Genomic DNA, 27438 nt, shown 5'->3' on the forward strand with positions numbered 1-27438 from the left:
ATGGCAGGTCTTTTCCTCCTGTGGTACCTGTCCTGTTCTCATCTCTGTAGTGTGGTAAAATATAGGTGACCCCCAACGGGCATTTTGAACACTCACGTCCAGCACAGTATTCTGAATATAGCAAGCATATAATGAATGTGCCAAGTGTTTTGACTTGGCAACTACTCAGACTTGGAATCTCCTACACATGCAAACACAAGCAGCTAGATTCCAAAACGAAACACACACACATGCACATACACATGATGCCACAACTTTATTAAAGCACAGAGAACAAACCCAAATTCTCACAACTTCCTCAGTCATTAAAAAGTTAACAGAAATAAGAGATAACCAAGGGATATAATCTCATTTCCCAAATTATGCAACAATGTAGTATATAGACACAATTTAGGATTCTCCTTGAGTATGAAGACAGAAAATCGTAACATCCCATAGATATTTAAAAATCTGCATTTATAACATATATGTTGGTCCTCAAGGACTCATAGAACTTTTATTATAAACTATACTTAATAGCTTGGATTTTGCTTACTAGGCAAGCAAGTTTAAAGGCAACAAAGTCCTGAAAAGTAGGTAAAACCCCATTAGAAGCTCTGTCTGATCAAACGCTGCCCTACCAGTTCTACAGCCAGTGACATTCATTTTGATCTACTGATGTTTACACCTGTCTGTCAATTGTAATCTGTTTTCATGCAACATCCCACCTCCCTGCTTTCACTCACATATTTGAGAACGTGGTATGTCACAATGTTGCTCTTGGTCCACAGGCATTACCAGACATTTTAAAAAACTTGGAGGAAGGGGAGGAGGGAAGGGGTAGTGTAAGTAGTAGGTAGTAAGTAGGTAGTCTCCTGTTTTATTTCCTGTTTTTGCTTCCTTTGGGTCTTTTCACTACTTGAGTCTTTGGGAATCACTTGCGTAGGTAACTACATCTACCATTCTGTCCCATCAACACACAGAGTCAAAATAGGAAAACATGGATCCCTGAGACCTTCACAGTGACAGACTAGGGCAGCTGCTCCTGTCAGCTAGGCTTGTCTGTGACTTTTTTTTAAGTATGAAAATCTTCCTATTATCCTCCGCTTCTAGTCACAAGCAAGTGGAATCACTAAAGGCCACTTAACGGTAAATCACTTTATAAATTAAGTTAATGTGGAGACGAAGGCGTGGTGCAGAGTAATGGATCAGGAGAGAGCAGGCAAAACCTCAGAGTTTACAGTCAGCGAAGATGCGGGCTTTGAGCACACAGACGGAGGCCCTCAGTATGACAGTGGGGTTGTTCACACATAAACACTCCTTCAAAGGGGAAAAGGAAATAATATCAATAGCTTCACAAATACCCAAGTATTGCTAGGATGGTTCTGGTTCTCCAACAAGAACAAGAAAATTCTAGGAAGGAACATTTTTAAAGGGGGGGAAAAATACCCATTTACCGCAAAAATTTCAGCCCTTCACAATATGGTTTACAGTCTGAAGAAAAGAAAATCCTCGCTAATTCCTTATTCTGGAAAACATTTCTTCATGCGGTGTATGCACAATACTAAATGTGTTTCATAGTAACCATAATGCAGTCTCTCTGTCCCCCAAAATCTAACAGCCCTTGTTAATGTAACCACATCCGGCCTCAGATTCTCCACCACCCACCTCCAGTTGCTCCATAAGCCACTTTGCATTGTAGATATTCGAAAATTAATTTGTGATCTAAAGGCATCCAAGGTAAGCTAATCACATGAACATTTAAATATCTAGCTAATATATAGTTAGGCAAGACAATTCTTTTAGACATGACGTATCTGAGAGCGGCGTTATACTACAACCGTTTATGACTTTCCCCCACTGAATTCCACAGCGATTTTTTTCATGGACACACCCCTCGTGTCAGGCCTACACAGAGTCAATGGTAAGCTCATCGTTAGCAAAGGTGTTCATTAACCTGTTGACACAAGTCATCTCGTTTGCAGCACAACCATGACCTTCACCTTAGCGTCAAAGGCATCGGCTCAGAAACTGGAGCGCCACGGCCTTCAACGGCTTATGCGCCGCTTGTCAGGGAGTCTTCCCAGCAGGCTGGTGGCAATCACTCAGAGGATCCATTCCAACTATCACTAACAATTTAGAATGAGAATATCAGAAAGCCACTTGGGCTTCCCCTGTGTTAGCACTTTAGAGTGGGAACTGAGCCCTAGAGTGAATTTAATGTCTTCTGAATGCAAGGAGTGAATGACAGAGCCAGAAGCCAGTCAGAGGTCTCCACACCAGACGGGAGGAATCTATCATACTCTATGGATCTCCGTCCGTGGTCAAAATCGCTAGTATTTTTCATCATCCCGGAGTTCCTAGAAGAGTACTATATCACTTCATCTCCTCTTCTCGCGGTAGCAAAATGCACTAAGACATTCAGTTAGTGTGAAAGGCATTAGGAAACCTCCTGGCTGCTCAGGTCTCTTCCACTGAGAAGACTTATCAGGGAGCTTTGGACTCTCAAAGATCAGAAACCCAAATAACTTATCATAAAAATACAAGCTCTTGGTTTTGAAAAATATACAAAATGCACTGCATAGGTGAGTATCTCTTGATTGTCAAGGAAGGCAAAATACCAGTCTCAACTGTAGATCCAGGCTGCCCTTGTCTCTTAGTGAGGCTTCGCTTTGCAATTTCCATTTTTTATAGTTTTGGGCAACCTTTGACCCTTGGTATAAGCACGGTACCAAAAATGGAGAAACAGTAGCAGGAAGATGCATCCGTAACTCATAATGACGTACAGAAAAACTGGGTACTGATAGTTGCAATCCTCCATGAAGAAGATCTGGCCTATGTGGATGGTGACAAGGACAAACTGGACCTGGAAGATGGGAGAATGAAAAGAAAATTAGTTACGAAAAAAACCCACTTGGGGTTACAAGTTCTTCAACCATTCCTAGGTTACTCCTGGGAGGGACACTAGGTCTTTAAATATGAACTCTCTAGGAGTGAGATTAGGTTAGGTATGGTGTCAAAATCTAAATGGGAGTTGGGAATCAATATTCAGCGCTAACACTGCACAACTCCAGCAGATCCTACTTAAATGTTCCCTAGAATGTGCTGTGTGGGAACATGCATCCTTTTTGGGTATCTAATAAGGTCGTTATTTGTTTAATCGTTTGTGTGCTGGGATCACTACACCATGGCTTACTTTTTCAGGGTAATTTTGATTTCCAACATTCTGTCTTCCCAGAGATGAAGTATTTTAAGTTTTAGAAGACACTAACATCCAAATCAGAGCTTTTCTAGCTTTGATGGAGCCAAAGCAACCTTATTGCCAGAGTCTTTATAGCCGCCATGTGTCCTTGACCACCATAGATCCAAACTGTCCTCGGAAGGAGTTAGGCATGGTAAAACACAGTTGTCATCTCAGCTACCTGGAAGACTGAGGTAGGAGAATCGCTTAAGCTCCTGAATTTGAAATCAGCTGGGTAACATAGTGAGACTTCCCCTCCAAGGAGAGGAAGAAGTCCTATCTGCCAAGAAGGAGTAAGGAGAACGGGACACACCGTCTGGCCCCAGGGAGACTCCCAGACTCTGTGGGCTGCGAGAATCTGCATAGTCATAAAGGAGGCTTTCGATGCTAATGTCCAGATGTTCTTGGGTGTCCTTGATGTTTGTCTTGTAGAGAGGGGACATACAGGAGCCATGGCATGCCTGTGCAGGCCAGAGGTTAGCTCTCTCCTTCCACTGTGTGGATCTCTAGGATCATACTCAGGTCATTGGGGTTGGTGGAAAACACCGTTACCCACTGAGTCATCTTGCTGTCCTCCCCTCCACTTGGTACCTTTATTCCTGAGTAAAGGTCAGTTATGTTCCAGGAAAGTTTTAGAAAAGTAAATGTCTCTAAAGAAATAGCGCCTATGAGCTGATGAACAGGGATTAAGTTTCTCACGTTGTTTCTTGCAATATAACTTTATTGGGACCATCAACCTTCTGCAGCAGCCTTGTGGACTTCCATGGCTTCCCTGTCCAATGGGGCCGCTCATTTGACAAGAGAATAGTGAAACCTTGGAAAGGTGGGACAGAGTCCTCACACTGGTGTGTGCTTCAGAAAAGTGACACACAGATGTCTAGCCTTTATTTCTATGTACAAATCTTTCCACTTTACTGAAATTTTTATGTTTTTCAGAAACAAAGTACAGGCTGGCTTCAGTCTTGTTAGGTAGCAGAGCATGACCTGACCTTGAACTTCTGATTTTCCTCCCTCCACCTCCCAAGGGCTGGGGCTGCAGGTGTGCACAAGCGTGTCTGGCTAGCTTTATTTAAAATGTGTCACATTTGTTAGATAAAAAAACCTAATATAAGATCATGAATGTAGTAAGTACGAAATCTTTAAAAGGTATTAATATATACATATGCATAAGGTAGAAAGTTGAATGAAAACAAAAAAATATAACGATCACCCTAGGGAGACAGAATTTTACTTATTAATTAATTTATTTTTTATTTTTATGGTTTGTAGCTAAGCAGCTTGTAGAAGCTAAGCAAACTCTCCTATACTAAGTTATATCTCAGTCCAGTTTATTTTTCCCCCTGCCTTTCTAGTTAGGTATTTTAATTCCACATATATGTGCAGAGAATCTGCAAACAGTGTGATCACATATTACTGACCAATGAGAAAAGCACTTCAAAGGAAAGCAGCCATGGAGAATAACTACCAGGACCTCACAGTCTTCCAAAGTAAGTATAAAACAAAGGTATGAATGACAATATTTGTTTCGTTGCTTCCTCCTGGTTGGCCATTGAGATCATTGCCAACTTCAGATACCACAGCTAAGTGGAAAGAGCTCCTCTGATCTTTGTGGAGGATTGTCGGAGGCTGAAGCCCTAGTCTCTCACCTGAGAACCCCTTAGAGGGCTGCATCTAATTTCACTTTGCAAGTGTAGGACTTTAATAGAAAGTCCCCAGCAGGCTAACTATGCCTCAGTCCGAACACACTGAACCTGATAGAAGAGAAAGTGGGAAGTACTCTACAACACATGGGCACAGGAGACCACTTCCTAAGTATAACCCCAGCAGCACAGACATTAAGGGCAACATTAAATAAATGATACCTCCTGAAACTGAGAAGCTTCTGTAAAGCAAAGAACACTGTCACTAAGACAGAAAGGCAACCCACTGACTGGGAGAAGATCTTCACCAACCCCGCAACTGACAAAGGTCTGATCTCCAAAATATATAAAGAACTCAAGAAACTAGACTATAAAAAACTAATCAACCCAATTATAAAATGGGGCACTGAGCTAAACAGAGAATTCTCAACAGAAGAAGTTCAAATGGCCAAAAGACACTTAAGGTCATGCTCAACTTCCTTAGCGATCAGGGAAATGCAAATCAAGACAACTTTAAGATACCATCTTACACCTGTCAGAATGGCTAAAATCAAAAACACCAATGATAGCCTCTGCTGGAGAGGATGTGGAGTAAGGGGTACACTCATCCATTGGTGGTGGGAATGAAAACTTGTGCAACCACTTTAGAAAGCAGTGTGGCGGTTTCTCAGGAAATTGGGGATCAACCTACCCCTGGACCCAGCAATACCACTCTTGGGAATATACCCAAGAGATGCCCCATTATACAACAAAAGTATAAGCCATTTGGGTTGCCTCTAATTTGGGCTCTCAACTATGCTCAACTATGTTCATAGCAGCATTGTTTGTAATAGCCAGAACCTGGAAACAACGTAGATGCCCTTCAAAGGAAGAATGGATGAAGAAAGTATGGAATATATTCATATTAGAGTACTACTCAGCAGTAAAAAACAAAGACTTCTTAGAACGAATTCTTATGAGGAATTATTTGGTCTAAACACAATGCCTTACTCTCTGAAGCACTGTTGACTTGCGGGCACCGTCCAGCCTATATAACCCACGTGTCTTACATTCCTTCACACCTGCAATCCTCACAGTGCTCTTGTCTCAGGAGAAGAAAGACAAACTGACCAGTCAGGACTAGATAGGCAAGCACACAGTTATGCCCACCCTTCCTTCTACATTACAGTCCTTCAATGTCGATTCAGAATATGGAATTCCTTACTCACACATTAGAATTATTCTTATTTATGGTCACATAGCTTTGACATTATTTTGATTATAAACATGTTTTTTGTGGCTGTATCTCAGACCATTATAAGGATGAAGATGCTGATGTAATCATTTGAGACTCCGAGATAACAAACCTGCTTTATTTTTAGCTGTCAGAGCTCCTGACTGAGTCACAACAGTGAAGTATATCCCACAGAGAACAAGCAACCTATTTCTTCAGACCATTCTGGATTCATCTAAACTCCTACCTCACACGGGACTGTGCTATGGTTTCATAGGTAAAGAAAACCAGTACTCACAAGCTGTAAAGATGTCAGATGCTTTTTCCACCATAAATACTTCTGGTAGGCCGGCCCCATGGCACACAGTCCGTAGTAGGAATACATGACCACATGCACGGCTGTGTTTAAGAAGGCATGGAATGTTCCCAGACCACCTGAGAGAGAAGAGGTTATTTTAAAACAGCTCCTGGGTCCTTAAAATCAGACACATTTGTCCTAAGATGTCAGTGTCATCCTTTCTCTAAGTTTAGGCGGAAGAAGAAAAATACATCAAAAATAGCAATTCTGTGAAGCAGCCATCAGACTAGGAGTTCAGGAAAACATTTAGTCAAATGCAACAGAAATCTTACAAAACCAACGAGCGTGTTGCTCTATGTTATGTTTTAGTCTTAAGATGCTCCTACGATTTGAGTTTACTTTGAACAAATTAGGCTAATATCTTAAAAATGCTACATTTCTTAATAAGAATTGAAATGTATTTTTAGGGAAGGTTAACATTTATAAGGTGAAAAAGTTATGTTAATCTTAAACGTACAAATTAAGATGTTTCATACATGTACAACCTACTTATTCTCATAACCACCACAAAAATCAAGACACAGAATACTCAACACCATCAAGGCCTCTTTGTGCTGTTTCATGAATGCATCCCTCTAAGGTGACCATTATCCAATTTCTATCATCAACTATTAATTTTGCCTGCTAGTACATTTCACATAGAGAGAACCACACAGAGCGGACTCTTCTATTCCCGCCTCCTTTCATACAACACAATGGCTTTGAGTTTCTTGCATGTTGGTGTATACACCAATATTTTGCCTTTCTTCAGCATTATGCATATAAATGCATCAATATTTATCAGGTCTCCTATTGGAAGCCATTTGGGTTGCCTCTAATTTGGGCTCTCATGAGTAATGCTACAGACATAATCATTGTGTGGAATCAGGTTTCTCCTCCACACTCTCAATACTGTGCATTAGATATTTTTAGCATCACGAACATTCTGTCAGGAAACCACTGGAAGTCATTAGTAAGCTATGCCAGAACTGCTATAATCAATTATTGTGATTTCAAAATAAATAGTTATTGACAATTAAGCCATCCTTTTAGTGAGACTGCTTCCATTTGATTATGTTTTTCTCTTTTAATTTCACCATCTTTAATTAGGAAGAGAAGCAAAGGACACAAGAACGTAAGAAAAGAAGCATTCCGGTTGTCTTCAACTGTCTTTGGCGGAAGGGACAGCAGGGTGCTTCATTGATGGTGAAGGAAGAAAAGCCCCAAAGTTGCTCCCTAGGGTTTTTTTCTTAAGATGTTCAACCTAGATAAGTCTGCATTATGCATGATAAAGTTGACCTGGAATTTAAGTTTTTCTACAAAATAACCCATTTCTTCAATTCTGGAAGTCTTCAGTTCCAGAAATAACCTAAAACTTGCAACTAATTATGGTAGAACTACTAACTCATAGTCACTTTGAATTGTCTGTGGAAAAGGCATTATAGCAATAACATGAATTACTTTATGTACACTCATTTGTGTGGAGAGTTATATATGTGCATGCATGTTCCAGCACACAGGTGGAGGTCAGAGGACAGCTCGTGGCCATTGGTTCTCTCCTTCTACCATGTGGGCTCTGAGAATAAAACCCGGGTCATCAGGCTTGGCCTTAGAGGCAAGCAACTTTGCCAACAGAGCCATTATTTTAAAATAATTATTCATAGTTGCAGTAATTCTGAATGTTTCTAGATACTATTATTGCTAAAGTATTCCCATTAAAGAACACACTTTAAATAATTAGGTCATATTCATCTAAAGCGTCATGCTGCTGTGTACTTCGTAGACTTTAATCAAATTGCAGTAAATTTCTTAATTATCACAAATTTCAAAAGCAACACTATCAATGAAGCATGTTACTATTCTCTCATCTTTTATTATTTACATTTGGATTAATCTTTCTACCCCAAAAGAAACCTGAATAAATTATAAGGGAGGGGACACACCCTTTCAGGGTAACTAACAAAAAGAGTAGCTGCCTATTCCTGTAGTAGCTCAGGAGTCAGGCTGATTCCTGGGAGGTCAAAGGAAGATTGCACATGTTCATTTGTGCCCAGCAAGAACACAGACAGGAAGTACAGCTCAGTTTTCAGAAGGGCTTGTGTCGAGCTCTTCCTCACAAAGACATCACTTTCTCCTTGTTACCTTTACCATTTAAATCAGTAGTTCTTGACCTGTGGGTCGCAACCCCTGAGCATCTAAACCCCCTTCACAGGGGTCACCTAAGACTTCCCTGAGTATCAGATATTTACATTATGATTCATAGCAGTAGCAAAATTGCAGTTATGAGGCAGCAATAAAATATTATGAATTATTTATAAAAATAATTCCACTACAACATGAGGAACTGTACTAAAAGGTTGCAGCATTAAGAAGGCTGAGAACCACTGATTTAAATTCACTAAGCTGAGGATCTTGTACAGGGACTAGCATGGATTAGGGATTAGTTAAGAGGGTTAAATCAAAGAAGAGTTCTGAGCAAAATAAGCTGCCAAATGAAATTCAACTTACTTACTTTCTCTAATGATTGCTTTCTGACATATTATTGTAGTAAGTTTGTTAATAAAACAATCACATTTTAATTAGTAATGCTTTTTACTTTTCTCCTCAGAAGGGTTTTCAAGTGAAGCATCGCTTTCTTTACAAGAATGGGCCCGAAAAGCAAGCATCTCTGAATGAGTTACAAGTAGTTGCCTCAAATATTACCTCTTTTGGTTTGGAGAAAATAAAAGAACCGCCTGAGTAATTAGAATAATTCTCTACATTTTCCAAAGGGGGTATTTACATAGTTAATAGAAAAACCTGCCATGAAAATATTTTCCTCCTACTATAAGGGAAATTTGGGTTGCTATTATCCCAAAAGAGAGTACAGAGGCAATAAGAAGTCAAAGACTAAACAGAGATTGTCTGTGTTCCAGTATCTGCAAAGATTAGTTTAAACAGACAGACTTGTCCTAGAAACACAGTCCTGGTCAAACCACACTTCTGGAAACAAATTCTGCTGCTGGGCCCGCTATTGGAAAGGCAGGGCAAAAGATGTAGGCGTGTAGACAAGAACCCCACACCTAACACTAAGCCGGATCACCAGCTCACAGAGCACACTAGAGACACAAGACATTCTCTTTTTACCTGGACCACTCTTTAAAGGAGATAGGAATTAAGGTGATGAGGCAAGACACTATGACAAAGTGCTTGAAGTCCATAGACATGGGACATTTTCAACCCCTTGCTTGAATCTGCATTTCTTGAAAGTATTACTTGTTTTGAAATGGAAGTTAGACCATCAACAGAGTCAAAAATATGGAAACCACTCGATTCCATTCTTTAAATAAAATAAATGTATGTTTCCTAGAGTGGAATTAGTAGATATTCAAAACGGGAAAAAGGGAGAACACAGGATAAAGGATAAAGAAGCTGAGGGGAACATCATGGCTTTGGTGTCTTCAAAGCACCTGTGTGTGTTTGGGAGCACTGCCTTCTGACTTTTTTTTCTCCCACTCCTTTTTCAGAGTTGTGATGTAGTATATAGAGTTCCTTGAGGCCCATAAGACGGAGGTTTCAAAATTCTCCGGGGATTGCCAAGTCTGTGGAAATTCAAAGCTCCTTACAAAAAACGGTGGATTGAATGCACAGAACCTGTGCACATGCGCCCACAGACTTTATAATAGGAAACCACGTGCATGCAGTGGGAGCACTTCTGTACCGTATTGCTTAGAGAATAACGGCAAGAAAATATTGGCACATGGTTTAGTACAGGAGCAATTTCTCTTCCTTGGTTTTACTCTCTGGCTGGGTGAATATAGGGATGCAGAGTCCACAGATACGGAAGTCCAGCTATATCCTGGTGTTACGAAGAGACAGAAATAAACTAAAGGGAGTGAGACCACCTCTATTAGTATCTTAAATCATTAGCAGTCACGAGGTTAATGGGGAAGTTTGCACAGATACTTCTCTGTATCATTTTCTTTGCCTGCCTTTAAACACACAAGATATCGTAAGCCCCCTAGGACTGGGTATTGAAATCATAGCTACCCTAGGGGGTGTTGTTGAAGAATTTTCCAGTTTTTCATAAATGTAAGTAAGACGTTAGTGCATCTCACTTAAGAGACCTGAGGGGCTCAATGTGCATTTGAGAGAAAGCAAAAATAAGAAACTTTCAGATGACTTAAATAATAAAGGTTTAAAATTATGGGTATCTGTGACGTCTTGAGGTAAAAAAAAAATAGGATGAATAATTCTTTCAGCAGTTTGCTAACCTAGAAATACATGCTTGGAGACGTTGTTTATTTCAAACTTTATGAAAGAATAAACTTACTGCTTACTTTTTCCATTTCTAGGTGTTCAGGCATAGAAAACCAAAATGAATCAGACACTTAGGCTCAAGCTTTTGGTTTAAACTACCTCTGTCCTAAAAATAAATAAATAAATAAACCTAAAACCAAAATGTGTCCTGTGACAGACTGCTTTGGGGAACTGAGCAATTGCGATCTGGCTCATCTTTGAAGTTGTAGCGGTGTTGTCTGCCATATCTTACAAGTGTTCATGTGCCAAAAACTTTGTCTCCAATGCAACTGGACTGACAGGTAGTGGGGCCCTTAAGAGATGGAGCCTAGTGAGAGGCGATTAGGTCAAACCCTACAGATTATAGGTCAGGATGTCCCCACGTCTCTTGCTTTTCTCTTGTTACGCCTCTCTGTTCTCATCCTCTATGTTCACTCCCTGCCTCCTCTCGCTCTTCCCCTTGCCAGTTCTGCGTGGATGCCATAGGCTATATTACACTGCCAGACCTTCCCAAACAGATAATTCTGCCCGATCTTAAACTTTCAGTATCCAAAACCGGCAAGCAAAGCAGACCTCTTTTCTTCACTAGCCTCTAGTAATCTTATAGCAAGACAAAACAGACCACAAAAGAGTACGTTGGGTGTCAGGAATTTGAAGGCAAAGAAAACATAGAACTGGAGATACTATTCTGAATTTCTATGAACAAACTCGGAATATTATTTAAGTAGATATCAATCAATCCAAAACTTTCGATATTTTATCTTTTTATTCATTACCGATTTCCTTAAAAAACATGTCATAGGACTCTAAAGGGAAACAACAACAACAACAAAAAACTAAACAAAACCAAAGACCGCATAGAAGGTCTTAGTCAAAAGTCTTCATGTCTGAAGACTTAGGGTGGGGACTAATTAAGAGTCCTACACGTGTGCTTCAGGCAATAATTTCAAAGTCAGAAGTTTAACCAAACTGGCGCTTTGATTTTTTTTTAAATTCTTATAAATTTCATTTAAGAACAGAATTTGTGTTTGTAGCACACCGAAATGTCAACCCATAAATCACATGATCCCAGCTTTCCCTTTTCTACCTGCAGCAAATTTGACTCCAAACCACCAGGTCCACGGCATGATTGTATGATGGAAGACATGAAGGAAAGTCACTTGGTTGTTTTTCTTACGCAGAACAAAAAAGATCTGAAATAGTTTAAAGAAAATCAAGTTCATAAAAACTAAGCAATAAGTTATTGAGCGTTACAAAAGTATTGGTAAATAGTAAACAATTTTACAATTGGCTGCCTATGGATTGCTTTGCAGGGTGCTGGCGGGGGTAGCTGGTTCTCCGGGGTGCTGCTCAAAGGCGAACCAACATGCATGAGGTCAGGTATGATACATAGTCAATGAGAGGACCAATAAGAAAGTGAGAAAATTTGTACAGATTTGAAAATCAAACATATACAGTGAAAACTCTGGCCAGAACCTACTGGAAAAAAAAAAAAAACACTATTGATTAAAAATAAATAAATAAATAAGTCTTACTAAGTTTTGACCTACATGACAGCCAGAAGTTCAGCCGTAGTTCCTAGGGCTGAGATTATTTCATTCTAATCGCTCTCCTACATATCCAACCATAAGAGGTTAGGCAAACTGAGAGCGGACTTGAAAACAAAGAAACAAACAAACAAAAAGAATATATTACCAAAGAAAACAAATGGTGAAAATCTTGAAAATCTTGAAGTGTTAATCTGAAAAATATTGTGGGCAAGACAGCAAAGCTCCATAGGAAGAATAAGAACAGCAACAACGAGACCATTGAGATTGCGCGTGTCCAGTGGAGGCTTGCTACAGGAGAGCAGGGCAGGGGCGCTGGGTGTTCAAAGAATGCGCTAACAGAAAAGTTCACAGCACCAGAGTAAAGTTAGACTTTCAAATTCAGGGCATAACACAAAGCATTACTGTGTCAGGAAAACTTGGACGGCCTCAAGGCGGAAACAATTTCCTCATGGAAGTTGCAGCTGAGAATATGCAAAGTAGAGTCAATAAAGCCAAACGCATTTGCTTATGCACATGAAAGAGCACAGCCCGGTGCACAACATAGGGGTCATAAACTTCCAGTATGTCTCTGGGTAAGCAGCTCAACTTCTTAGGTTTTTTATTCCCCCCTGAGTGGGGGTTCTGAACTAGATCAATAGATCCCAAATGTGGCTGCAAGTTACAATATGAAAAAATAATTTTAAAATACCCATGTGTACTCCATGCCCACAGGACATCAGATCTCAAGAGATGGGGCCTGGGTGCTTGGTTTTGTTCCTAACGCATGTAATGCTAAGGCACCTGAATGTTGAACCATGTGTCTATGGCAAGCAGCTTCTCAAAGATCAGCTGAGAAACAGTCAGAAAAGGGAATTGCCGAGCTCCACCCAGGACCTACTGAATCAGAGGCACTAGGAAGTTCAAGCGTCATTTGTGTTTCACAAGTCCTCCATGGGTTTTGGTTTTGTTTTTCCTCTTTTTTTTCCTTTCCTCTTCTTTCGTTTTTAAAGATAGGACAGGGCTGTGTAGCCCAGGCTGGCCTCCAACTTGTGGTCCTGCCTCAGCCTCCTGAGGGCAGGCTTCTCTCTAGGCGATTTTAATGCATGCTAAAATTCGAGAAGCCCTGGATTTTAAGTCCTCCAAAGTTCCTCCTCAACCTAACACTTTATGATTAGTCAACTAAGAGTGAAAAGTGTTGACATTTCTGATCAACAATGTGGTGATGTGTGTTCCAGACTTACTTCTCAGCAAAGCCGGCATAGCTGTCCTGTGCTAGCAGGAAACCAAAGCTCTGGCTTTCCACTTCAGAGTCCACAAACCCCTGGGCCCAATGGCTCAGGGTCCAGAGCTGACCCTCACTAGGACCCAAAGAAGGGAGAACTAGGGCCCAGCAGCTAGAGATATCATTTGTTTTCCTCAAATTACTGTCACCTCACGGATAATATCACATTTTGCTATGAATTTATGAACTGTGCTGCTTATGTGTCTTACAGAGCATGGTGGACACTATGCTTTGGTGTAGCGTAACAGAGTCGCTGCTCTTTGCTTTGTGACCTGCATCATGAAGAGCTGTCACCATCTACACCAAGTGCCCAGTTCTACAGAGAAAGTGGCAGTTAGCCCGTCTATCATAATCAGGTAATACCTACATGTTTTTGAAGAATGCAGTTAAAGGTTGTGAAATGCTGGAAAGCAAGCTTTCTAAACACACAGATAAGTACAGGAAAAAGGGATCACAGTAAGCTAGCCAGGGGAGGAGAGATAAGCAAAGCCACATGACAGCTGTGACAGCCATTTATTGTTTCAGGGAGACATGAAGCAGTTGCTGAATATGTGGGCCACATACTCACAGTGTCGAGCAGCTCAATAAATTTGGAGAAGTAATAAAGCCAGCAGGTGTGCACCATCTGTGGAAATAGGCACAGATAAGAATTTATTTATCCAGTATTTCATATGGAAGAAACATTTACTTAAAATAGTTTTAGAAATACATAACAAAATTTACCATCCTAGTCAGTTTTTTAAGGTATAGTTTGGCGGCTTTGATTTCATTTCTATCCCTTTACAACCATTACATACCCACCCACAGAACTCCTTCATGCTGAAAAGGTGAAATAAGCTCATTCAGAAATGATTTCCCATTTCCCTCTTCTTTTCAGTCCACCCATCATTCTACCCTCTGTCTGTCCTATGCATTTGACTATTTGGGTACCACACACAAGCTGGGTCATGTCGTGTTTGTTTTTTTGTGATGAATATACTATCTTAGCAGTGTCCTCAAGACTCATACAAACTGTAGCTTTTACAGGCTGAATAATATTCTAGCATGTGTGTGGGGAGACATTTTGTTTAGCTATTTACCATTCATGAACACTTGGATTGCTTCTACATGTTGGTCATCGTGAATAATGGTATTGTGGTCATGTGTATATAGACGCCTATTTGAGTCCCTGACTTCAACCCTTTAGGAATATTGCCAGAAGTGAAATGGCTCGATCTTATGGAAATTCTATTTTCATCTTTCAGAAATCAGGTAAGTTTTGAAACCCAAGACATTTGAAGAGAACTAACAGTCATTTTATAGAATTTATACACCATAGTTGTTTTAATTCTTTCTTATAATTTTACCTTCCCCCCATTAATATAATCTTATAACCGAGTCATTCACTCATTCTGAATTCATATTCAATATTGCAGAGCCCAAACGATTTTCACAATGACATTAAGTACCAGATTTTCCCAAAGAGGAACTTACCCTCATGGCTCTTGGCGACTGAGAATAGTCAACAATGTCACATCGAAACGAGTAGCCTGTCCCCCAGCCAGACATCACAAACTGGAAGAGAAACATGCGTGTTAAAGAGGACACACTTGCTAACAGAAAAAACAAAGGTGGTTTTAACTACACCTTGCTGCATGACCAGCTGAGCAAGCAGGCAACGCAGGGGAAGAGGCAGGGAGAACCAGGACAAACGGAACACGCTGCGGGCAGAAGCTTGGCATCAGGCATTCTCAAAGCCACAAACGCACATGCTGTTTACATGAACTGCATTCTGACTATTTTGTCCCTTCCTTGGGAGGATTCCTTTAACACAGCGGAGGACAAAACTGTGGGAGTGTTTTGCTTAATTAGCAGGTGTTTCCTACGTCCACCACATATGTGTGTGCTCGAGTACTTTAAGGGAGAGTGCCTGGCTCTGTTTTCTCTGGACATTTCAAATCTTCCCAATTAGTCAGGAAGTGTTGAACAAGCCAAAACCTGGTCATGTGCCAAAAGGGTGGCCATGGCCACTGTGCTCTTCCTGCCCATAGCTGGCAAGTACACTACGAAGTGGCAGTGCCTGGCTCTGGTACTTTCCTCTTTTAACACAAAAACCAACCACATACAGGTCCGATAACAGTTGCACTTTGAATTTACAAGACAAATATGGGAAGACAATGCTCTCATTACTAACTCGAGCATAAGCGGGCAGACGGTCATTCCAACACACCCACAATATGACCTTCTACTGGTGTTAAAAATAAAAGCCTATTGTTGATAAGTCTGAATTGTAATTCTAAGACCATATTGACATTCTTTTAGTTTGATAGTGGGAAGATCTTTTAAACCTGTAGCTACAAATGAAAGCCAAGTACTTGATTTTAGTTAATGCACACATGTAATGGTTGGGCTGATCTGGAGTGGGGACAATAACATTCTCTCTTTTTTTTTCAAGTGTTGCTTTTCACTGTACAACTGCTAGCATCTGGCTTAGAGCGTCTCTCTCACTATAAGATTCATGATTTATGCCACTTTTGGGTTCTGGAGTATATTCTGTTTGTAGTCTCATCACTATTTTAGCTAAAATCATAATTTTCCAATATAAAAATACACACTTAAAGGCTTTCTCGAGGCCTGGGTGTGTTTATTTTTTGAGACTGGGTTTTGCTATGCAGCCCAGGCTGATCTCAAACTTAACGACTCTTGTCTCAGGCTCCTGAGGGCTGTGATAACAAGTATCCATCATCAGAAATCAGTCAAGATAATATTTTAATATGCAAAAGGAAGGGAAAAGTTGAAAGAACAAATTTAACTAAGGTGTTTAAAATCCATCCCCTCCCTCTGTCTTCACACCTGCAATATAAGGTAGTACAAGCTCTGGAAAGGCTATGAGATCATGAACATTAAGACTCAGAAACGTATAGGATATGCAATTCATGTTTCAAAATGCCTGAAAAATCAAGTCAACATATCTCTTCAAAGTAACAACAGAATGCAACAGAAACAGTGAATTCTGTTTCTCAGGACCCTCAAGTCAGTGAACAATGCCATTTCTGATATGCTTAGACTCATTTCGTCTGATGCTACCTCTTTGTTTCTTGACCTGTGGGTCCTGACCCCTTTGGGGGTCAAAAGGCTTTGTCACAGGAATTGCACATCAGATGTTTACATTATGATTCATAACAGTAACAAAATTACAGTTATGAAGTAGCAATAAAATAATTTTATGGTTGGGGGTCACTACAACATGAGGGTATTAAAGGGTCACAGCATTGAGAAGGTTGAGAACCGCTGCTCTCACCCCAGGAGCTATTTCCTTAAATTGATGACTAGCTTTCCCCTTCCCCTAATGTAGACAAGAGTCGCAGTAAATGAGAGAGAGGCTGTGTTTCGGCCTCTGTGCTCCCACCTACTCCTTCCCTCATTAGTGCCGGATGTGTATTTAGCTCTCTCCATCACAAGAAGACAGCCCAATTTCTTCAGTACTGCACTGTTCTCTTCCTCCTTGTTCACATTTGGCCAAACATGCCTGGCCGAGGCATTTACTCTGAAAACCCGACAAGATCTTGCTCCATACCATAAGATGTTATGCTATTGTCAATAGAGAGCACATGTCCTACCTAAAGTTAAAAGTGTGTGTTCAGAGTGGATCTAACGCTTCCCTGATACTGAGTTTAAGGACACACCAATAGCCTGTGAAGGTTTTGACAGCTATCCCTCTATCCCAGGCTAGTAAAGAAAATGTTAATGGTTTATGTTCAGCAGGCAGTACGTTCGGAAATTATAAACAAATGTTAGTGAAGACAGAAACTCTCTGATTCTGATATTTTTTTAACCTTCTTCTATGGTGCAATTGACAAAGCAGGAACCAAAGCTAACTGGTTACTACTGGATTCTCTTCAAGCCTGAGAAACATAATTTAGGGTCATCACAAACAGTGACACTGTCAAATACAGAACCTGAGAATACCAGAACATTCTGGAACCCAAGAGAAAAGCTAGGTCAATCCTGTCGTTACAACCTAAAAGACCTGAGGCCTAGAGAAAAAGTAACATGGTCGAAATGAGGCAGCCTGGGCTCCTAGCTTGCAAGCATGCACTTAGCCTGTCTCGAATGTATAATCCCTCCCTGAGAACATGCGAGCAGCCTGCTCACAGTCTAGAGGACGGAAGAGTAGCGGTCTGTGGGTAGTGGGTGGGAACAAAGACGGGACAAGCAGCAGAATGAAGCTAGGCTTGAGAGCGGCCTGTGGAGGAAGGGGAGCAAAGATTTCAGGTGACTGAATCAGGTCATCTGCAGCGGGAGTGAGGCTGGTGTTACAGAAGCCAGAGAGGCCAGCGAGGCTCCTCATAGACCCCAAGTCTGAGCAAGTGCAGGTACACAAGAAAGAAAATAAAGAGACGGAGGAAGACAGCTGGGGTTGGAAATACACCAAAGAACCCTAGAGAAGCGGGTATGTGAGGGCAGCTGAGACATGTGAACAGCAGAGGCAGGGAGCAAATCCACAATCTGCCCTGAGTTCTGGAAGGTTCCTATGTCTTTCACAAGGGACAGGGCTTTACAGCCTATGACTCCATGTGAGTCCGTGTTCTTCTTTGCCTCAAATCCTCTAAAACCTATCCAGTCGGTCATTGTAGATGACTCAGAACACAGAGTAACCACAAGTTCCTGCCGGGACGGGACAGACTGTTACCAAGACGAGAGCTCTGGAGTCAGCTGGACCCGTCTTCTTCCAGGCCTAGTCCTGCACTTACCAGCTATCACTCCGAGTTCGTTGATTATTTCTCTGAGTATGAGTTTCCTCAAAACTAACCTTTATTATGTGCAAATCTCAGAGCTAAGTGTTATTTTTCTTTTCTCACTATCCATGATGGAAACTATCCTGAGATCCTTGGGTTTAGTAGTTTATCTAGACAGGACAATTTGTTTCTGTTGCTGTAAACACCTGCTTAGTTTCTAAGTTCTTCGATTCTCAAAATAAAATAAAATTAAAAAGGAGAGGGTGTTCCATAGTCATAACAAAAACATACTGACATATACACAAAAGACTCAGGCAAACTTTTCTCATTAGGAATACTGAAGACACTTGCCTCATAACACATATACACAGAAAACAGTACTATGAAAAAATTGTACGTTATCATCGCTTTCCTGAGTTCAAAGGGCTTCCGATTCTCCATGAGCTTTGGTCCCAGAGAGGTGACAAAATAGACATAGAGCCCCAGGATGATGGTTTGTGGCAGAGGCGAGGACATGAGGAGCCAGTCTTCAACTCTTGGATCTAAGAGAAAGATAACAGGTAAGTAAACAGCCTCTTAACCCCGAGATAACAGACAGCAACCTATATCCCCATGCTGACCATGCACCACTCAACACTCCCGAGCATCCTTATCCTTAGGTGGGGTGACAGGAGAAATCCCTAGGAACAGTAACCCTGTCATCATCTTTAAATCTCAAAGGGTGGGAGGTATTTGTCACTAGAACCTGAGGGAGAATCTCTGAAAAGGCCCTTCTGGGGGAACCATGCTATGGACTGAATTCTGCATCCTCTCCGAAGCCATGTGTTAAGCCTGAGACAGTGATGCACACATGGAATCCCAGCACTCAGGAAATGAGACAGGAGAATCAGAAGTTCAAAGTCATCCACAGCTACACACCGAGTTTGAGGTCAATCTCAAAAGAGAATAAAAGAAATAAAATCTGTGTGTTGAAATCTTAGCCCATAATGTGTAGAAAGCAAGAACTTTTCACCAAATAGAAAGGTCATGAAACGGACCCCAAGAAACTCTAACAGCAACCCAGGAGAGCCTTCACCAGAGCCCCACAGTACTGTACTGTGGTCTCAGATATAACTTCTTCAAGATCTAAGCAGTGGGTATAAGCAGATCTAGAGGAGATGCTCCACCATCCATGACCATGATCAACATTCAGAATATTTCCACCCTATATGGGCATGGAGGTGCACTCCTGTGATGACAGCACTTGGGAGGTGGCAGCAAGAGATCAGGAGTTCAAGTCCAGCCTGGGATAAATGAGACTCTCCCCATCTCAAAAATACTTTTTTTAATCCTGATAGTCTTTTGCATTTAAAATTGTGTTTGTATTTGCTGCTTATTCATTCTCTTGGCTTCCTAACAAAACTGACATATTTTCTCAGATATTTTATCATATTATATCATAGAACTGCAAAACTGAAAGGGATCATGTCAATATCTAACTGGCTAAAGTATATGTCTTAGGTGTCCAAAGTGTGAGCCAGTAATTCTGCTATTTTGAACCAAATAAAACAGGTAATGACCTTACAACCACATAAACATAAGTTGATTCAGTTCTTGCTGGCTCCAGGCTCGCAGGATTGTGGCCTTTCAAAATTGCAATTAAAAACCGACTGTGGTTCATTCTATAATTTCAAGCACTTGGGGTGTAATTTGACCAAGTGACCTCATGAAGCCAGAGTGGTACAGAGGAAAGTAACCACGGGCAGCTTCTGAGAGCATCTGACTCAGCTCAACATAGAGCATCACCTTCCTTACTGGAAAAGAGGATCTGGAGCATGCATCCCTGTCCTTTTAAATCACCAACAAGAAAGCCAGTTACCAGTAAACCTTAGCACCCCTGTAGGTCGCACCAAACCTCTTCACTAGAACCATATGACTGTCCACTCATCAGTCTCGCTTTCAGAGCTGAAGATGTTCCATGCAGCAGGTGACTGTTCAGGGCTTTAGCCAGTAAAGGTGACTTAGCCTGTCTTCAAGCGGGTCTCACTCAAAAATGCCTGGACATGCCCTCGTCTCAAACAAGCAAAACAAGCTGAGGAGTAAACAGTCAACTTAAAAGCCAATGCCAGATGTTCAGAATTTGGTCTTCTTCTTATCTGACTGTTCTTTCAGAGGACCCAGGTTCAATTCCCAGCACCCACAAAGCAGCTCACAATCACCGATAACTCCAGTAAATTATTCTCCAGCCTCGTAACAATGACAAGTTTTCTACAACAGAAAACTTATACCAATTATACTATGGACCCAAACACCGTGAGGTGACTTTCAGAAAATCAAAGTTTGTCACAGAACTGGGAATCAAGGCTCGGAATAAGAGCTGATCAGTCGTAAACAAATTCCATCCCCTGTAGGTCAATGCAAACCTTAATGCAAGAATGTCATAAAGCCAATGTCTAGCTTTTTATTGTTTTATTAATATGTCTAGCTTTTATTCCTAATACAATAAAGACTAATGAAATCAGCACTAAAGGAAGAGCCCTGGAGAGCTGCAGTCGCCTCTAACAGCTTGGCTAAAATAAGGGAGGCTTCTGGTTTCTTCTTCACAGGCAACAGCAAACGCCCTGGCTGTTGTTAGTCACCTCCAAATATGGTTTTCAAACAAAAATGCTTAAGTGTCAGTAAAGGCACTTCTCCATCAGAGATATCTTTTGTTTTATTCTTTCACTGACTTGGCAAGGGAAGAAAAATCAAATGACATCATCCTCCTGTTCCTCCTCTGTTAGCAACAGAAAGAAAACAAGCCAAGAAAAGCATGCTAGGCTAGCTCGGGAAGACCAAGAAAACCGTTTCCAAATAAATCCTTTCTTCCTGTGATTGAACTTTTACAGCACACACCTTTTCTTAAAACCCTGTAGACTTTCAAGTTCTACAAATAAAAAGTTATTATGGGAAAAGCTTGTTTATTTCATTCTATGTTATTTTCAAAAGAGATAATAAAATAACAAAGAAATTTTTAAAATGTATGTTTGTGTGTACAAAGGAACATGCATTTGTGTGTCCATGTGAGGAGGCCAGAGGTGAACCTCGGGGTCATTCATGAGAAACGATCCATTTGTTTTCTTCTGTGATTTAGCTAGGCTGGCTGGCCAGGAAAGTCCGGGGATCCCCTGTTCCTGCTTCCCAAAGCTGGGATTCTAGGCATGGGCCGCCATTCCAGGCTTTTCACACGGACGTTGGCGAGTGGACACAGGTCTTCATGGTCACAACACACACAATTTTTACACACTGAGCTGTCTCTTTACCTGCCCTTTTTATACCAGGCTCTGAAAATTGTAGTACAGCAAACTTCTAGAGATAGACAGTCAGTGTCATGACCCAGTCCTTCCCTCTGGCCCTTTATGCCATCTTAGGTAACTGACTCAACCTCACTGAGTGCAGTTTCCTCATCTGTGAATTGGGCATAAAACGAGTATTTCACAGAAGCTTGGGTGAGGAATTTGCAAAGAGCATACGCACTTAGTAAGCTTGCTATTGTCATTACAGTAGATCTCAAATCTTTAATCATAGCTGAATCACCTCTGTCGTATTTAAAAGTCCAATAACCGCCCCCCCATGACCTTAATCCAATTGAATCAGAGTCCTAAGTGGTAGGTAATGGCATTTAAACTTTTGAAATCCAGCCATAAAAAAATTGACAAAGGACTTAATTTTTCAAAAGAAGAGACATAAGCGATCAACAAAGAGAAGAATAAATGCACAACATCAGTAATTATCAGGAAAATACAAATCAGTACCAGAACATAACATCACCTACCACTTGTCGGACTGTAGCATCAAACAAACAAAAAGTAATGGTGCTGCTGGAGACAGGGAGGGGGAGGAACCCTGTGCACTCACGGTGAGACGTTAAATGAGTACAGTCGCTAGGAAAACCACATGGAGACCCCCATTAAAACCTAAGAGTAGAATGATCGTAAGTCCAGCAATCTCGTTTCCGGAAATTGTGGAGGCTACCAGCTCTCAGACCCACTGTGGTATTATTCACAACAGCTGTCGTGTGAGATCTACCCGGTGGTTCTTCATCAGATGGATAAAGAGAACAATGGAAGCGGGATATCATTTGGTCTCTCAAAAGAAGGAAACCATGTCCTCTGGGACCTCTCCGAAAGTGGAACAATACATCGTTATGTTAATTGAAATAAGCCGGACTCAGAAAGCAATACCCAGTCTCACACATGGAATATAGGGTGTTAAGGCTCCGGGCAGACAAGGAGAGAGATAGGTTGGGCAACGGGTACAAATTTTTGTTTGTTTTGTTTTTCAAGACAGTGTTTCTCTGTAGTTTTGGAGCCTGTACTGGAACTCGTTCTGTAGACCAGGCTGGCCTCGAACTCACAGAGATTCCCTGGCCTCTGCCTCCAGAGTGCTGGGATTAAAGGCATGAGTCACCATCCCCCGGCTAAGACAGGGTTTTTAAGCATCACATGCTACATCAAAGAGTACACGTTTTAAAATTCTAAATATCAACAGAATGGAGACGCTGGAAGGGAAGGGAGACTCATTCCACACCTGCTTTCTGATATACCAAGAGTTCAGAGAGGCAGGGGACCTGCTCATTCTCCATCTTGCAAAGCAAAGCAGGCTCGCACTATCTGAAAGTGAGCACTTCCATTCAAACACACAAAGAGCTGCTTTGTATTTCTCCTGAGATCAAAATGCTACTATAGTATGATTTTAAAATCTAGCATTCCATATCAAAAAATTGTAATAAACTCCCTCCTATCTTACATATTAAGCCGCCTAAATAACAAAAAACAAGCAAACAAAAAATCCCTGTGACCGTGGAATTTTCCACATGAAATAATTAATTAGGCACGACCATCACTTCTGCAGTGATCAGAAAACTAGTAACAGTCAGTTCTCCCAAGGCCACACAAGATTAGGGTCAAAGCCAAGAAAACACTTGAAATTCTTGGCTCTTGCTTGTGTATTCAGCTCTTCCCAGGGTACGAAAGGCAAAACTAATGCCACCCCAGATCAATACCACACTAAATACAAGAAGAACTCCCCTACTGCACTGGGCAGCCTTTTCACAAAGTTGTAAATCTTAATACAAATCCTTTTAACTCTGCTGGACCTTGACAAGAAAAAAAAAAAAAACCTCAAGCGATTTGTTACCTTAAAAGTATCTAACGTAATTTGTAACATCTCGATCTATTTGTGTCAGGACACTTCCCCGGTAACAGAATATTTTCTCACATCTTATGTAGTCGCTGACAGGTGCTATTCCCACTCTTGTTTTCTCTCTCTCTCTCTCTCTCTCTCTCTCTCTCTCTCTCTCTCTCTCTCTCTCTCTCTCTCACACACACACACACACACACACAGTTTGTTCAAGGTCACCTAGTTATTCTAGAGATGGGCCTGAGTCCTGGCTGTTCTCTTTCCATGTCCCATGGCCTTTCCTCTCCTAAGACTTTAATGAATATTAATTCTGAAGTGTGAGAATCACCTTCTCTGTGCCCCTCCCCTCTTTCTTCTTGCCTGCTCCATTTGCATGGTTTCTCCTTATTTTTGAGCACCTAGAATCCTTTGCTACTCCTTTTTTTTTTTTGACTGAGTATTCCTCACTTTTTTGATGGAAGTACTTCTAACAAAAGGTAAAGAGGTGGAAGCAGTATTCTGACATAGTTTGTATTAAAATAATTTGTACTTCTAGGGCCACGAGATTAGTCTCCACCATCTGAGTAGTCCCCTTGGCTCTTGTTAAGGTTAAGTTAAGATAAGGTTTATCTGAATTTCTTAGGTTCTTGAATTGAGGACAGTGAATAATGAGGTCTGGATGGCAGAGGATCTATTTTTCCAAATAACTCTATTCTACAATCTGTTGCCAGGGCTGGGGAGCTTGGCCAGAAGGTAAGGTGCTTGCTGTCTAAGCCCAATGCCCTGAGTTGCATCCCTAGAAGCCACATTAAAGTGTATGGAGAGAACCAACCCCACGTAGTTGTCCTCTGACTGCTACACGTACAATTGTGGCGATACATACATGCAAAAATCTTTTTAATTAAACCTAGATCGCCTCAGGTTCCAGGTTCAAACAGTGAGAGTTGAGCACATCTCTCCTTTGAAATGCAACATTTAATGTTTACATTAAACATCGATTTTGTAGCAATCACTATAAATCAATGGGGAAAGACGATCTCTAAAGAAACTGGTACTTTTTCTCAACCCAGTAACTTGAAACTTTCAGGAAAGGGATTAGAAAATAGAGAAAAATCTACTCTATTAGCCCTAACAGAGTTGAGCTTGTTTGTCCTTGGTATTCTTCAGGGACAAAATTATTGGATAAACTTCCGAGAAGTAGCATTGCCCTTTAGCAGCATGGAGAGAAGGATGCTGCCCATGAAAGAGTGTCTTGGCTGAAATCATTGTAGATTAAGATGCAGCTTCACGTGTACTAGGTACATGATGAATTTATGGTTTACTCCAAAGTGGTTCTGGTCATGACTATGTGAAACTTAATAATTACAAACAATAAAATGCTAGAACACTAGACATAATTTAAAAAACAACAGTTCTAGGGTGGTTCTTTCTTTTTCCTTTCTTTCTCAACTCACAGTGACTTTGGGAAGGTCACATCTCTGAGTTTCAATTTCTTCAGTTCTAAAATGAGACATTAGGTTGGCCGGGATCTCAGGTCTAAGTTCTAAGGCATTCTGATTCCTTTTATCTTAAAAACTTGTATCTTTGTTTTAATTTTTAAGACTTTAATAGTTTTTGAAACAATACTACATTGCCTGGGGTTTGAAAACTCACTGACAGACAAAGGACAGTCACTCATGAGACCGGGTGGAACTCAGCTGGAGAGCACACACTCAGCAGGTACAAACGCATGACCTTGACCACAGTCCTCACCAGCAGACCAAATGACCAAACCGTCATTCACCACCTACGAGAGGCCCAACTCTCCACAGAGGAAACACACTCGATGCTCATGCATGGCTTCCGTTTGTGTAGTTTAAACTCTGGTGACACTAAATGTCCCAAGGGACCATTTCTATTTTTATTACTCCCTGCTCTTTCTGCATCACCTCTCGGGGGCAAGGGCAGTTCCTTCAGTCCAGAATCAGCTTGGACTGAACTTCTGTCGACAGCGTCTGTGATTTCCCTCTAGAACATTAGAGTACTGACCCTCCAAAACCATTTTTAAGGGCTATTGGGTTGAGATGTGCCATTGCACATCACCCAGGGCTCTCCTGAAGATAATTCAGAGTGTCTTCACTACTATGAATGTCATCATGAACATATATGCAGGTTTGGCTATAATAGAACCCTGGATACAGTTTCTTGATTAATGTAATAAAGGAGTAGGAAGTTGTCAAGTCTTTTATTTTGTTCCAAATAAATCCTATTAATGTGGGAATCTGATATAAAAAGGAAAGATGAACTTCAATTGGAAAATCTCATTACTCACCAGCATCTTTGATCCAATTATCGTAAAAACGCACAGTTCTCGATGTAAGATCACTGAACGCCATTTTCTACAAGATTAACTGGCTCTTTTAATGGATTCTTCAGTAAAACAAGGCAGAAATGAGCTTATGATCTATAAGAGCAAATAAAATAAGCTTTTAGTAATACAATATTTAAAATGCTAAAACTTTAATAGGAACTGGCAGGGCAACAAACTCTTACAGAAGGGAAAATGCATTAGTGAACCATAAGAAATGCTGACGCAGTCACAGACGCTTGAGACTTTCTGTTCTTCTTGAGAGACTGGTAACCTCGCTGAAGAAGGCTGGCATTCTGTGGATATGATGCAAAAGGAAGACAGGAGTCTAGGAAGCCTTATAGGAACATCTCCCTTTCGTGAGGAGGATGCAGGTCGGGGGGAGGCTGTATCACCATGGCAAGGCTGTGATGGACATCCAGAAAGGGAGAAGAGACCCAAACCTTCAGAGATGTGTGCTGACCCAGGCCTTGGGGTTACCTTCAGACCTGATAGAGTCTTCTTTGTGAAAAATTTTGAAAATATTTTTATTATTTTTAACTAAATGTACATGTGCCATTTAAGTATGAGTGTCAGCGGAAACCAGAGGTGTGGAATCCCTTGTCGCTGGAGTTACAGGCAGCTGTGAGCCACCTGACATGGGTGCTAGGAACTGAATTCAGGCTTCTCCCAAAACAGTATACTCTCAACCACTGAGTCAGCTCTCCAGTCCCTTAAGTTTTTAAAATATAGTGGTTCCCAGTATTCCTACAGTACTTTATTAATCATTAAAATGCTACCTAGTAATTAAAAAAATAGCGTAATGAGTCAGAAAGAGTGGAGGAAGACCAGTAAGAACCAAGGAAAGGAGCTCTGTTATTTCAAACAGGCAGGCAAGCATTGTGGAAAAGAGAACTCTTCTGAGGAAGACGGCCAGTGAAGAGAACCAAGCCTGCTGCATGTTATAAGACGCAGTCCAACCCCAGGAACTCAAGTCGGAAGGCACCGTCACACAGACAATCAATGGGACACCCAGAAACATGCCCAATACATCTGAGAATTGAAGAGCGCATGTCCGTGATCCTGAGAAGCATTCTTCCCCACACTTTAAGGTCTCTAAAATTAAGGCAAAACTTACAAACTGTAGGTGTGCCCTGAGTCACTGGCGGAGTGAATCAAAACCACACAGCAAGAAGATTGGACCTGTTCCAGAGGTGAATCCTACAGCAACGTAAATGTGCTTGATGCTATTGGACTTGGACTCATGAACAATGGCAATGGGTTTTTGATCCTATTGCACGTACTGGCTTTGTGGGAGCCTAGGTAGTTTGGATGCTCACCTTACTAGACCTGGATGGAGGTGGGTGGTCCTTGGACCTCCCACAGGGCCGGGAACCCTGATTGCTCTTTGGGCTGATGAGGGAGGAAGACTTGATTGGGGGAGGGGGAGGGAAATGGGAGGCAGTGGCGGGGAAGAGGCAGAAATCTTTAAGAAATAAATAAATAAATAAATTAATTAATTAAATAAATAAAAAGAAAAAAACTGCACGGTGTTTGTTTTGTGACACTAACAAAGAGATCCTCTAAGTTTACGGCAGGAAGGCTGATGTTCTCCTAGTGCTACAAAACAAAGTTATTTCCTTTGTATAACTACAGAAACAAAAAAAGGCATGCAGAATGCTGACACAGGTGTCATCTCGGTAGACACTGAGTTCCTAACAGTTACTCAACAAATGACGTTGATACAGCTAGATAG

General features: G+C 41.1%; 1 protein-coding gene across 2 annotated transcripts in view; it reads right to left on the reverse strand.

The window, feature by feature from the left end:
* Positions 1-239: 239 nt before the first annotated feature.
* Positions 240-27438, reverse strand: part of Elovl7 (ELOVL fatty acid elongase 7) — a 73003-nt gene continuing 45804 nt past the window's right edge. Inside the window, exons 2-8 of one of the 2 annotated variants that reach the window (XM_057790183.1) lie at positions 25668-25799; positions 18569-18759; positions 14973-15053; positions 14068-14124; positions 11776-11881; positions 6372-6508; positions 240-2845 (exon numbers count right to left, since the gene is read on the reverse strand). In XM_057790183.1, the coding sequence (XP_057646166.1) occupies positions 2636-2845; positions 6372-6508; positions 11776-11881; positions 14068-14124; positions 14973-15053; positions 18569-18759; positions 25668-25731 (846 nt within the window). In that variant the 5' untranslated portion in view covers positions 25732-25799 and the 3' untranslated portion in view covers positions 240-2635. Of the gene's footprint in view, positions 2846-6371; positions 6509-11775; positions 11882-14067; positions 14125-14972; positions 15054-18568; positions 18760-25667; positions 25800-27438 lie in introns of those variants that run through there. The other variant, XM_057790184.1, reaches the window with a different exon arrangement.

The sequence above is a fragment of the Chionomys nivalis genome, chromosome 15 (assembly GCF_950005125.1).
Source record: "Chionomys nivalis chromosome 15, mChiNiv1.1, whole genome shotgun sequence".
In the NCBI taxonomy this organism is placed as follows: Eukaryota; Metazoa; Chordata; class Mammalia; order Rodentia; family Cricetidae; genus Chionomys; species Chionomys nivalis.